The sequence below is a fragment of the Cavia porcellus genome, unplaced genomic scaffold, assembly GCF_034190915.1.
Source record: "Cavia porcellus strain 051 isolate PalLab524CR breed Dunkin Hartley unplaced genomic scaffold, mCavPor4.1 scaffold_22, whole genome shotgun sequence".
NCBI lineage: Eukaryota > Metazoa > Chordata > Mammalia > Rodentia > Caviidae > Cavia > Cavia porcellus.
The window spans coordinates 55,690,174-55,703,460 of record NW_026947505.1 but is presented as its reverse complement, the minus strand read 5'-3'; the positions used below and the strand labels follow the sequence as shown (position 1 = coordinate 55,703,460).

Here is a 13,287-nt window from a genome sequence, read left to right as displayed (position 1 = left end):
GTATAAATTAGAGGGCCCGGGATTTAGCTCAGTGGTATAAGTGCCTCCCTGGCAAGCACGAGGTCCTGAGTCTGATCCCCGGTACCAAAAAAAAGTATAAATTGGGAATGGCAGATAATGAGGAAGGATTGCTGAGGTGGAGCTAGCTGTTGTGTGTGATTTAATAGCAAGAATACTTTGGAAGTGCTTTAAAAAATAGTATGATAGGAGTTTCTGTTTCCCTTTGTGTGGTTGTTGAGGTTCAATTGGTCTGTAATTGTGTTGGTATTTTGGCTTATAGAAAAAGACTGGTGTTAAAGCTTTTGAAATTAACTCTGTTCCTTAGGTTTAAAAGTTTCTCATTCTGCTGTCTTGTCTATGTCTTCCTGCTGTAATCCCTAAGAAAAAGAAAGTAAAAGAGAGTGAGGATGCTTCTCTTTTGAAACAGAAGGGTCAGACAAACCAGGGGGCTGTCATGGTTGTTTCTCTTTGTTCAGGAATTATAACATGTGAGCAAGCGGTTCCACCCCTCATTTTGTGGACTGTTTTCCTCTGATATTCCCTAATTTTTCCCATGACGTTTCCGCCTGTTTCTTCACAAGATTGTGAGTTCTTGAAAGACCCCATTGTTTCACAGGAGTGTGAGCTTGTGCATATTTGCTGGCCTGGCTGCCTGTAGAATGCTGCTGAGGGGACCCAGCAGGCTGGGGAGAAAGCATGGGGGGCTTCTCCTGAGGTAGCAAACATTGATGTTACTCCAGAGTCCACAGAATGTCTTTTTCCTTATACAGGATGCTGTGTTCTTTGAAAATGTTACAATCTGATTGGCAGAAATAGGGACATTCCACTAAGTTACAGAAAGCTTCTTCATGGCAAATCAGATAGATGCAGGCCCTATCCAAATGTCACGTCATCTCCAGATAAATGCAAACTTTTGTTCTTGTAATACACATACACTCCTTGAGAGCCTGCCCAGGATTTACAGATGCTTTGGAGCAACAGCCCTCTATATTCTACACAGCAGATCCCACTTAAGTGTAGTTTTTGAGGGTATAATTATTAAAGTAGAAGGAAACAGAAATGACAAATGGTCCTCAACAAAAGTTAAATGAATTTTGTGAGAAAAGGAAATTTGGATTTTAGTGCTAATGATTATCTTCTTTAAAAGGAAGATAATGTATTATCTTTATATTCAATTCTAAGGAATTGAGGTCTACATTTGATTAACAGAAATTGACCAGTAGAAGATTCTGCAGTTATATGGATTCATAAACAAGCATTGACATCAATGCAATTTGTAAAATCTCCCTACCCTGTGTGTGTGTGTGTGTGTGTGTGTGTGTGTGTGTGTGTGTGTGCGTGTGCTGGGAATTGAACTCAGGACCTCATGCTTGCTAGGTAGGCACTGTGCTACTGAGCTATATCCCTGGCCCTTCCCATTGTTTTTGAATGATAATGGTGGCTGTGACACCCAGATCCAAAGTCGATACTGTGAGTGACTTGTGCATATTTCTTCACAGATCCATGTTCAGGAAGTCACACTGGCAGCTTGAAGTTAGCCGTGGTGAGAGGATTACACCACACGAGTCAGCAAAAACTACAAATCAGAACTCCCCACCCTGAGTGCATATTTTTACAGTTAGCAGCATACCAGTACCCAAAGTGGAATTTAAAACTTAAGGAGTCTTTGTCAGAGGCAAGTAACTGAATGCATGTACTACTTGACACAACAAACAACACGGTGGTTTAAAAATGTAAGTCAGGTCATCTAGCTCCTCTGTCTGGAATCTAGCCGTGACGCCCTATTACACTTGGAGTGAGCATCTCACCATGATCTCAGACTCTGCGTACTCTGACTGTCCTTGACCTCTTTTATCACATCTCCATCAGCCTCCTCTGGGCTCTCACCTCCAGACCCTGGATCCATCCCCGTTTCTGTAGAACGACCCAGACTAGTGTTGGAGAGCCTACGGCACCCAGCACGCTGTTTGTATCATTGGAAGTTCTGAAGGTTTGCCATCACTGCACTAGACACTTTCCTCATTTAGAGCATTAACCATGCGAAGGCAGTACTCAAACTTTAGGGCATATCAGAATCACATGCACCCTTGCTAACACAGTCTGCTGGGCTCGCATCCATGTTTCTGAGCCAGTGACAAGTCTCCAGGTAGTGCTGGGGGTCCTGGAATCACACTCGGAGAATGACTGCGGCTCTAAGTGATTTACTTCTCACCTCCTTCAGTCCTTGATCCACTTGGACTTTCCTGATAAGACACCCCTTGACCATCCTACTTAAACTGCAGCTTTCCTCCTTCTCTATAGTTTCAGTCCTGTTTCTGCTCTGTGTTTTTCATTGTATCTGTCACTTTATAACAAAAATAACAACTATAATTGATTCTTAACTGTGTGTATTTTATATCTCTTCTTCAGTAGACTCAGTTCCACAGAGGTAGAAAGTTGTCTCTTTTCTTCATTGATGTACTCAGATCTCTGAAATAGCACCTGACACATGGTAGGTAGGTAAATACATTGTTGAATGAACTAATAAATGAACAACATCAAGAAATTAATAACATCCCATGTTTTTGCCCCAGCCTTAATTTTAATTAACTAGAGAATCTTAAGCAATTTATATAGCGTTTTCTCTTGACTCACTGCTGTTAGGATAACAAGAAATGGTTTCTACTTTTGTCTTAAGTGTGGAAATTACTTGATCCTTAAGTCATGGGTGTACCAAGTTGATTCTTCTACCTTTATGTTTTAACCTGAAAGTCCCTGAGAGAGTGGTCTTCAAACTCTGGTTTACTGAAGTTCCCTGGAAATATTTGTGAGATTCTGCAAGCATTTAATGTGCATTTCATTTTTAATACTTTTAAATTACTTTTATAACTATAATTTTAAAAGCATACAACTTAAATGTGTCATACATGAAATTTTAACACGTTGGAACCTCTAGTACCTTGAATTGGATCAAGTTAAACTCGAAATAAAGTTGTTTTTTTTTTCCGCTACTTTGGGTTAAATATTTAAATTCTTTTTTAAAAAACCAAATCATCAAAGAGAAAGTTCCAAAGCAGCATTTTTTAGATTCCACCCTGATCATAAATCGATAAGGAGAATTCCTCCTGCCATGCATATTTGTCATGCTCGATTATGTCAGGCAGAGCCTCAGAACCTCAGTGGGTGGGAAGCTTCTGTGGGGACTAACGGCCAGTTATATGATATGTGAACACAGTCCACATCACTCAGAGACTCGTGCTCCTAAGCGTCATGGATACTCTGTGTTTTGACATGCCTTTGTTAGTAGAAGCTGAGATTCTGTAGACTTTCCAGGTTTTTGGGGTCCTGAGCAAATATTTGAGCAAGACATGCAAAAAGTGGCAGGGTTTTACATTTACTAAAGGCAGGAAAAGAAGTACGATCTGCAGAGTGAAAGTAATTGTGAGAGCTCCATTGGCCTCAAGGTTTAATCGCACTGGTCTTTTTTATCTCTCATTCTTTAGGCTGATGTCAGATGTAGGCTGTCTTACCAAAACCCTCTTGATTTTGCCAGAATTGAAGGTAGTACTTTCTGAGGTCCCAGTTGGAGCGCTAAGAAACTATATTCTGCAAATGTCCAGATCTATTTGTTTGACAGGTCACACCTACTTACTCAGATGGTTTCCCACACCCTAATTTCCTGCCTCACCTTGATCACTCTTAAGAAAATAAAGTAATTGTCAGATTACTGCTAGCAATTAAGATTTTACAAGTGTTTGACCACTGTCTTTTTTCAAGTTTTTGAATAAGTTTGAAGCAGAGCATGGCATTATAAATGAAGTGCTTAAGAACTGTTACAATTTCCAATTCACTATCTTTGTTGTTCAGATCCACTCATTTCTGGAATTCAGATGCAGACATATCCCAGAGTGAGTCAACATCACAGGATACAGTGTTATTTTTGCCAATTTGATTTCTGAGTTCCAGATAGTAAGTAGCAAGAGTCTGAAAATTTGTCTGAGTTTCAAGAGTAGGACTCAGATAGTGATATCTGTAGTTATCTGTGTTAGGATTTTCTGGATACAATACAACTGACTACAGACACAGAAGTATGAGATGGACCTTGCTATGTAAAATCTCCACTCCCTACTATCTTAAAAGTTTAATTGAATACAGTACATTTTAAAAATAATTCTGTTTATGATACATTTTGAAGATCTCACCTTTGCACATCTATTAATGCATCTAACACTATGTCTTAATGTTTTGTTTTATCTTCCACATAATGTTTGAGCCTCCTAAATAAATAAAGATTATGTCCCATTGATCTTTGCTTTCCCAAAGCCTGCACTCCCGAATGCATGGCGAGTACTCGGCCCCTGTTTATTAGATGGCATTGCATCCCACTACAAAGGGAAGCAAGCTTGAAAGAAACAGTGAAATTCAAATTAAATATGCAGTGATCTTTCACAGGAGGCGCACTTTTAGTATAAAACTTTTTGATGGTTCTGTGATTCCTTCTTTTGTATCTCTCATGTACAGTCTTTTAAGTTTTTCTGAAATCTTTCTAGAAATGTCTTTTGGCTCTTACTCTTCCGTGCCATTTTTCTTGCCACTATACTGGTACAAACTTTTTATCTTTCTCTTCATCCCTTGCATGGAAGCAGCCTCAAAAGCTCTTTCCTAGACTGGTCCTCCCTCTGTCTCTCCATGTTGCTGATGCAGTAGCTTCCTTGTTAACCAAAGCTGAGTGTATCCTTTGGCCTGTACTGTCTTCAGGAAGAAGACTAAACCTGTGCTCCCCAGGAGCTGTGCTAATCACCCTGGCTATTGAGCACTTAGATTGTGGCTAATCCAAATCAGAATGTGCCATACGTAGATAAATGCACACCCTGCTTCGAGGCCTGACATGAGAAAATAAAATATCTCATCAGTAATTTTATATTGTTAACATGTTAAAATGACAAAATCCTAGATAAATTGAATAACAAATTATTGAAATGGACTGTCTCGTTTCTTTTTACTTTTTAAATATGGCTTCTAGACGTTTTTAAATTACACATTTGATTCACCTTCCGTTTCTGATGGCCACTGCTGCCCTAAGTTGTATTATGACATTTAAAGCTTCACATCTCGACTGACCTCAAGAACTGTGAACGCCTCCTATATGTCCCCGTCCTTCTTATTCCGCTAAGAATTCCTAATAACCCTCAGACTCTTTAGCCCTTTTTTATACTTACAGGTTTTACTTTCTGTAGATTTGGTTCCTCCTTCCTGAAATGACCTTCCCTTTCTTTGTTAGCTGTCCAAAATCTGCGGACTTTCAAGACCTGACCTATTTGTTCTCTGCTAGTGAAGTTATGCCTCATTTCCCAAAACAGAATCAGCCACCTCTCCCCTTAGAGCAAGCCCTTGGAAGCTCCATTATTGCCCTTGTCTTGATGCTTTGCTGTTAGCTGTCTCCTTAACTGGGCTCCTCAAGGGAAGAGGCTGCAGCTTGCTTCTCTGATGACTGCCAAGGGCAATGCCTAATGTGCAGGAGACATTGGATTGACCTTTATTAAATTAATTTATGGGCTGCGGGTGTAGCTCAGGAGTGGAGCATGTGCTGTGCATGAACAAGGCCTCAGGTTTGATCACTAGCACAAAAAAAAAAAAAAACCCTTATAAATTAATTTTATTGCCAAGGGTTTAGCTCAGTGGTATGAGTGCTTGCCTGGAAAGCATGAGGTCGTGAGTTTGATCTCTGGTACAAAAAAAAATTAATTTTATCCTGTAGTACATGCTATTTTACATGTATCAAGGTTTAATCACTTTAATCATTGGTCATGAGAAAAATTAGATACTAAGGTAGACAGGACTAAACCTCTCAATCATAACTACAATTTCCAATTTTATGTTCAGAAAGCCTTTTTATTTCTCACTGACTGATTTAAAAATTTTAAATAATTTACAAGACCTATAAGTAGTTTACAATTACAGACACCAGGATGCCACAACCCATGCGGCTCTTGAGGTTCTTGGAGTGAAGGACTGTGAAAAGATGAGAAAATAAGAGACATGGCTGGGATCAGGGAGAGCCCTTATCCTCCTGAGAGGAAAGGAATTGCCCCTTCACTTTAGGGGTGTTTATTTATACCTTTTAGCAACTTAATGTCATGTGGCACCCCACTGTCCTCGCCACCCACGTTAGAATTGTCTTGGGCTGGGTGTTCTCCCGTGGCTTGTTTGTCCCAGGCCTCTTTGTGCCTGGGATGGTCATGCTCCAGCTCTGCACCTGTGGTCAGTTTCCAGCTGCAAGGGCTCCCAACACCAGTAGTATCAAATGACAATGTAAATTACTACTTTTACTTATTCATGTTTACAGAGATTTCACGTAAGATTTTTGTTTCTAAACATATTTGAAAGACACTGTTCTAATCCTGAATTTCATTAGCATTTCCATTCCGGTGATTTCATTTTGAGTTCAATGAAGTGGTTTCTAGTATCACACTGGTTCATGTAGAGAAAGACTCTTCAACTCTAGCTGCATGAAACTGGAAAGCTTTTCAGTAAACTGATGTCCAGGCCCTTCCCAGGGATCTCAATACCATGAAGCTAGGGGAAATGAGCGCAGGCACTGGGTATTTACCTTATAATAAAAGATTCTGCAGTGCTTAAAGAAACAAGTAGTTAGCTATTAAAATTTTGAATTAATAATTTTTCAGTCTTACTATGTTATGTTGCGAGAGTAAAACTAATATACATTTGTATGATGGCTTTGGGAACCAAATCAAGCCTTTACTTCAACTCATTACCAATGGACACTTTCTTAAAGCTCCTGAAATTTAAAATTTTCCTTTTTTGTCCTTCTGCATGCAGCATAATTTTAATGTTCCCTTATCAGTAGAGATAGCCAATGCCACACCTATTTGAGCTCATGGAAAGAGGAGCTGACAACAGTCACTGAGGCATGGCACAGGCAGTGGCCCTCTTGGCATCCCTGTTAGCCCAAGTAAACAGTTCTCCCCTGACAGATCCTCCCTCTCCCATGTTGATAAAACCTGACATCTGAGTTAATCACTTTTAATACAGTCTTTCTTTTGTTCTTGGTATATGAGAAACCAGCCTTTTTAACAACAGGTTATACAAAATAATTAAATTTTCTAATTCAGTGAAATGGGCTTAAATTGTAGACATCATTCTTACAAAAACAAGGAGCAGAATAACCTAATATCATATTAGATCTAGTATTGTGTATCTTTCACATTCTTTTTTTAACAGGAAAATATCTGGGATAAATATTTGTGAAACATTGAGAAAAAATTCTATTCATTCCAATAGCAGGTTCCATGTCATTTAAAATATAGACAAAAGAAAGCACAGGTTTTGCAAGTTATCAATTTGTTGAAATTGCAGCATGCTTTTATTCCTGTAAAATGTCATATGTGTTAGCTTAGGCTGTTTTGGGGAAAATACTCTCCAAAAGATATATACTAGTAATCGACTATTTTAGGGCAGAAGTAGAAATCAAATTCTACAGTTAGCATGGTTATTTGCAGTCCAGACTATGTCATCCTGTGTGGGACTGACGTCAGGCAGATTGAATGCAGAGACCAACTTTGTGTGTGTGTGTGTGTGTGTGTGTGTGTGTGTGTGTGTGTGTGTAAACCCCACTCAAAGAATATAGAGTGAATCTGAAGGGCATCATAGCAACTCCTAGATGTGTCAAGAATGCACCTATTTTTAACATGCTGGATCAAGTGTCAGCACTGGATAGGACACGATGAAGGGGTAGGGACAGACTTGTACAGATTCTACGGATAGGAAAGGGATCACTGGCGTGTTTACAATACAGCTGTGCATTCTTAATGGTTCTGCTGCTGCCATGTCAGGTAAAGTTTTCTTTGCATGTGATGAATGGCAGAGAATTCCTTAGGGAGGGAACCAAAGGAGCTGGGAGGAGAAAAGGGAAAGGGAAGAGCGGAAAAGAGAGAAGAAGAAACACAGCTCTAGCGGACGTAGCCTGTGCTTTGCAGTTGCTTATGTGGATAGAAACCAGATGGTAAGCTGGAACACCCGCTTGGCTATCTGAGGAGCCAAACATATGGTTAATGGTCGGGAGAAATAGCTTTCAGAGCCAGGGCTTTGCTGACTGCTTCATATTACAGATTGTTACAGTGTGTCATTACATTGCCAACCTAAGTGCTTAATACCCACTGCGGGCGCTGGGCATACACTTACAAGAAGGACTTTTAGCTCTTTGCTGGCTCTGAATGGAGAAGTGACATCATAGGGAGGCTGAAAATGTCTGGTGTTAGAGGTAGGGAGAAGGGTAATTTTGTAGTGGAAGCTGCGCCCATTTTTTACAAGCCAAGCCTGCACTGCACTGAACTCTGCTGTTTTCTGGGAACCTGTTTGTACTAGACTGACACCCTACCCCAGCACAGAGGGAAGTGCTAGCAACAAAATCCCCCACACAGGCCATGTTCCCCACTCCAGTGGGTTTGCTAGTCTCCTTCACTTGGAAGCCACATCCCTGCAGAGGCCCCACATTTGAAGTTTCTGTTTTGGGGAGCTTTGGGCAACAGCAGGCCTGTGTTATCTAAGGAACTGCTGAGCCCATTCATCTGCTTTTCACGGCCTGCTTCCTTTTATTTTTAGCCAAATCCGTCAGGCCTGACAGGCGGGTAATTCGAGCCAGAGAAAGGGCAGAGCTCCAGGTCCTTTCCACAAAGCAATTCTTCTCCTCCCTCCTGGGAGGGCTCCAGACTTGGCCTGCTTCAGGCAGATGGATTTGTTGAGTCATGTGAGATCATTTACACAAAAACACAGTGAGGCAGTGGAAATTAAAAAAAAAAAAAAAAGAAAGAAAGAAAAGAAAAAATGAAGAAGAAAAAGAAGGGTGGGCAAGAGGAGAGAGGAAGAGAAGCCAGTGGAGAGTGTGCTGCCCTGACTGCTTGGGAGTGCAGGAATTTTGCAGGGGGCAGCGAGACTAAGGAATGCCTTAGAGTCATTTGTGTATAAGGTAATGTCTAGTTTACAGAGCAGGGTGGAGACAGGCTAGAAAGGCGCCTCCAAGAGCTCACCCCTACTTAAAAGTGGAAGGGGGTGTGGGGAAACTTTTTTTGAAGCAACACCCACCAAACAAAGATCACACTGTTGACAGCACTGGGTTCCAGTAGCAGTAAACTACCAATGAGCTGGTTTAGAGAAAATGAGTTTGCTCTGTGATGTAATACAAGTTTGCTTTGTCCTGACGCCAGCATGACTGAGGAAGCAGGGGAAGCCGAAGAGGAAAATTGGAACAGGACTCTTGGTTAATGGTTTCCAGAGATTATTTAGTAGGACTTGAGAGGAGGGAAGAAAGTGGATATTGTAGAGAATTGCTTCGAGGTGTACCATAATTGTGATAGGTAAAATAGTCATTACTATGGTTTCTTTGCTCGACAATTGAGCAGTGAATTTGAAATGCCAAAGGAGGTATCATTTTCGCCTAGCATGGTATTCATTTTCCCTTAGCTTTGGGGGTATTCATTTTTTTAAAAAAGGCCTGATTTCTTACATTATGTAAACAGTATTAGTTTTGTTTACTGTTTATACCACAAGGCTTTAAGACATTCCATTAAAAATTTGTCCCTGCTCATTCATGATGATTTTCTTTTTCTTTAAATTTGCTTACATGCATTAGTTGTGCATCAGTGAGATTTTCCTCCTTCTTTTGCTGGAATGAAAGAATTCACAAGAGAATAATGACCTGGCTATATAAATGTAGATTCTTCATCCAAATGTAACGAAAGCATGCCATGTAGAGGATAGACAATACATGGAAACAGGGACAAACAATTCGAAATGGGGCATTTCAAAATAACCACCATGATGATTTTCATTATTATGTACTTCTGTAGTTCTGCGTTTATTTGGTTCTCTGTTGTACAGCCTTTTTTTTCTTAGTCATATTAGAATGTAGGTCAGCATCACCATGGTTTTTCTTACTTTGTTAGTATTTAAAAGTAAAATATTTTGCCATTTTTTTCCAGATCTAGATGCACTTAGGTTGCCTTTATGGTTTCAGTAATCATAGCTCATAAATTCCTTTTGTGATAGTCACCACTGACTTTTGATAATGGGTACTCAGATCACTCCTGGACCTGACACAAACAGTGCTGCTGATAGTAACGTTGAAGCCATTCCACTTTTTCTCAGGTGTCTCTAGTGATCTTACTCTGAGTGAAGAATGGTTTTCATTTCTTTTGCTTGAGGAGAGAACTGATAAATTTCTGTGGTTGTTAATCACGTGCATTTCGGGAACTCCAAAGGACATGATGTCAGTGTTATTATAATGTCATTATGAGTTTACTTTGTTTTAAACCTGCTCATATTCTTCCATATTTTCTCTGGATCAGGGGTTCTCTGTCTCAGCACTATTGATATTTGAGACTAGACAATTCTTTATTATGGAGCCTGCCATGGACATTGTAGGATGTAGTGTCACTGATTTCTACCCACTAGTTGCCAGAGCCACTCTCCACTAGAAGTGACACCAGAAAGGTCTCCATACATTGCCAACTGTCCCCCTGGAGGGGCTAAAATCATCCCAGCTAAGGATCACTGTTCTGTTCTGCATTCTTACTTTGGTTTAGCATTTCACTTTCTACGGGATGAGATTGTATTCCATGATTTCTGAGATTGAATTAAAGGGTATAAAGTAATGTTCTGTCTCCTGTCTCCGTATGTACAGTGGCTAAACCCAGTAATTAATGCATGCTAAACATTTACTTTTTAACTGAGCTTGTAGCTCATAGGTAAACACCCATTCTCCTGTCCTTTTCAATGGAAATCCAAAGTTAAGTAAATTTTTCCAAGATGCAGGCAAGAATATTTTAGGGAGAAATTTTCTCCACCAAAAGACTTGGAGTTTGGTTTTGGCAGAACCTCCCGCTCTTGGAATTCTGGTCCTAGAGGTAGAATCCTTTGTGGCTGCCTTGCTGTGACTTTCCCAGAGCTACTCAGTTGGAAATGGCCCCACGTGTGAGCCAGCCTTGAAATAATGACGTTAGCGACAAAGGACCTTCTCAGTAGGAGCCAGTGCAAAGCGCCCAGGCTTCACACTCGCCGCCTTTGTGTGCAGCCCCAGAAAGAAGCAGAAGCAGAAGTAGCAGTGGCAATGCTCCCTTGGGAACAAAGTGGACCTCCTCCCCATCCTGGGGCTGTGGTCTCAGAAACTGGAATTCTCTTTCAGAAGCAATGTAGAGTTCTCCACAGCCAACGCAGGCATAAATTTCCTCTGTTTGTTTTGTGAGGATAAGTGTCAGCTGCTGTAATGAGATCAAGGAGACCACGGGGAAGTGGCCTCCAGGTCAGCTGCTGGGGCCATGTTTTGTAACTGTTCTCTTCCCTGCTGATGGAAGATGGCAGGACCTGGTGAGGTGGTTTTTCCCTTGTTCTTTTCATGTGTTTTTTGCCTCTCTCATCCTACCAAAAAATGCTGAATCATAGAATAGTAAACGTAAGGCAGACTGCTTTGCACAGAACCGAAGATAGGCCTCCTGGTGTGCAGAACATGCAGCCTCAGGCAGGCAGCTGACCTCCTTCCTTGGAGAAACTACCTAACTGATTGAGGCTGGTAAGGGTAGCTTTCTCAAGGCCTGGGTACTCTTAATGCTTTCTAACCCAGTATCACTCCACTAGCAGATGAGTTAGGTTAGGAAAGAGTCACAACAATATAGCTGATTCTTGAGAATATTCACATATAATATTACACATAATATTTCTTGACACATGATCCCAAATTTGGTAGATTTGTCTTTACAGAACCACAAAGTGGGCATTTCTGACAGAATCTTACATACCACATTGAGTTGATACAGCCTGACCTACTCTTGAAACCTTTCAGAAACTCTTAGGTGTGTTATATAAAATGTAAAATACTTCCTAGTCTATAAGTTCCAAAACAGGAAGGGAAATCACCAGATGCCAGATACCATTGATGCCACTGAACCACGTTTCAAACCTGCAGATGGGTCAAGGGTCTGAGAGTTGTGGTATTCATACTCAGCACAAGCATTGTTTGTTCCAGGGAGCAGGAAGAGCTCCCCTCTGAGTGTGTATGCTGGGTTAGGAGTGGTAACTGAGTGATACAGTCCTTGAGTGGCTGTCGGGTTCCTAATTCCGCCACTTGCATATAAGAAACCTAAGTTTTGATATGGAAAGTAGTTGGAGAACAGTCAATGCCCTTGACCCTGGTGGAAGCAAACACTAGTTCCCTGTTGGGAGGTTTAGCAGCCCATCAGGCCAGTCTCCCTCCAGAAGAACAGGCCTTGCTACCAGGAAGCTGGTAATGAAAAGTGAAACATCTGAGCCCCCAGGAAAGCAGAGGGTAAGAGGTTAAGAGGTTAAGAGGTTAAGATTGCGATCTACCGTAGCCTGTCTTCCCAATAAAGCTTTCTTTGGGGGAAAGTTTCTTCCCAGAGGAAAAAGGCATAAGACCCAGATGAATTTCATTTTTAAGCACTAGGTCCTATTAAGGTAATCTCCCCTCATTAGAGCCCATGCTCAAGTTCTTCATAAAAATAAATTCATGATTGGAAATGTTTTATTGAAGAGAGAATTGGTTCCCTACAAATTCTTTAAAGAGGTACCCTCCTAGCCATTGTCCTTGACAATTGCTCTCTTTTTAGTGGAGCATTCTGAAGTAATCCAGTAGGCTGTCTGTTATTTTGGCTTCTCACCAAATCACAGGAAGTGAGTTTGCCAGGGTTGTGTAGCACCCCTCACCTCACCCCAAGGGGGATTGAAGCTGAAATTGTTTGGAGGGCTCTGAGATGCTATTAACATAAATCCAGAGAAACCTAAGTAAGTCAGGCATGGTTGGTAAACCTTTATCCTAAATTAATGCACGTCAGCCTTCACAATCTAAAGTGGTTAAGTGGATCAGGAGTAGCTGCCAGAGATACCCCTTGTAGTGACATACACTATTGACAAACTCAAGCCGAGAGAACTAATATTAAAGTATGATTCTTTATGTATCACAAGGTGGTAGGATCTCCTGGGTTTAATTTTTTTTATTCTGAGTGTAAAAAGTGATGGGATGGTCTTGTATACTTATACTTTGCTTGCCTACCGTGATGCCATTCTCCTTGGGAGAAAATGCTTCAGTGTTTTTTTTTTTTTATTTAGTCTCAAAGTATTCTGGCAAAATGAAGAGTAAACAATAAAGCAATAGAAGATGGTAGAATGAAAGGAAATAGGCTCAACTGGTGCTGAATTTAAGCAAGATCTTTTAAACATTATATACTAGTTAACATATGCAGTTAGTTCCTGCTGTGTGTAAGGCAGTCCAGTGAGTCC

At 40.7% G+C, this 13,287-nt stretch overlaps 1 protein-coding gene across 5 annotated transcripts in view; it reads left to right on the top strand.

Moving 5' to 3' along the window:
- Bach2 (BTB domain and CNC homolog 2) overlaps positions 1 to 13,287 on the top strand; it is a 342,094-nt gene that overhangs the window by 60,272 nt on the left and 268,535 nt on the right. The window contains exon 1 of one of the 5 annotated variants that reach the window (XM_063233244.1): positions 7,696 to 7,832. The exons of the other annotated variants lie outside the window; for them this stretch is intronic. Within the exon in view, the coding sequence (XP_063089314.1) occupies positions 7,826 to 7,832 (7 nt within the window). The 5' untranslated portion in view covers positions 7,696 to 7,825. Of the gene's footprint in view, positions 1 to 7,695; positions 7,833 to 13,287 lie in introns of those variants that run through there. 5 annotated transcript variants of the gene reach the window in all.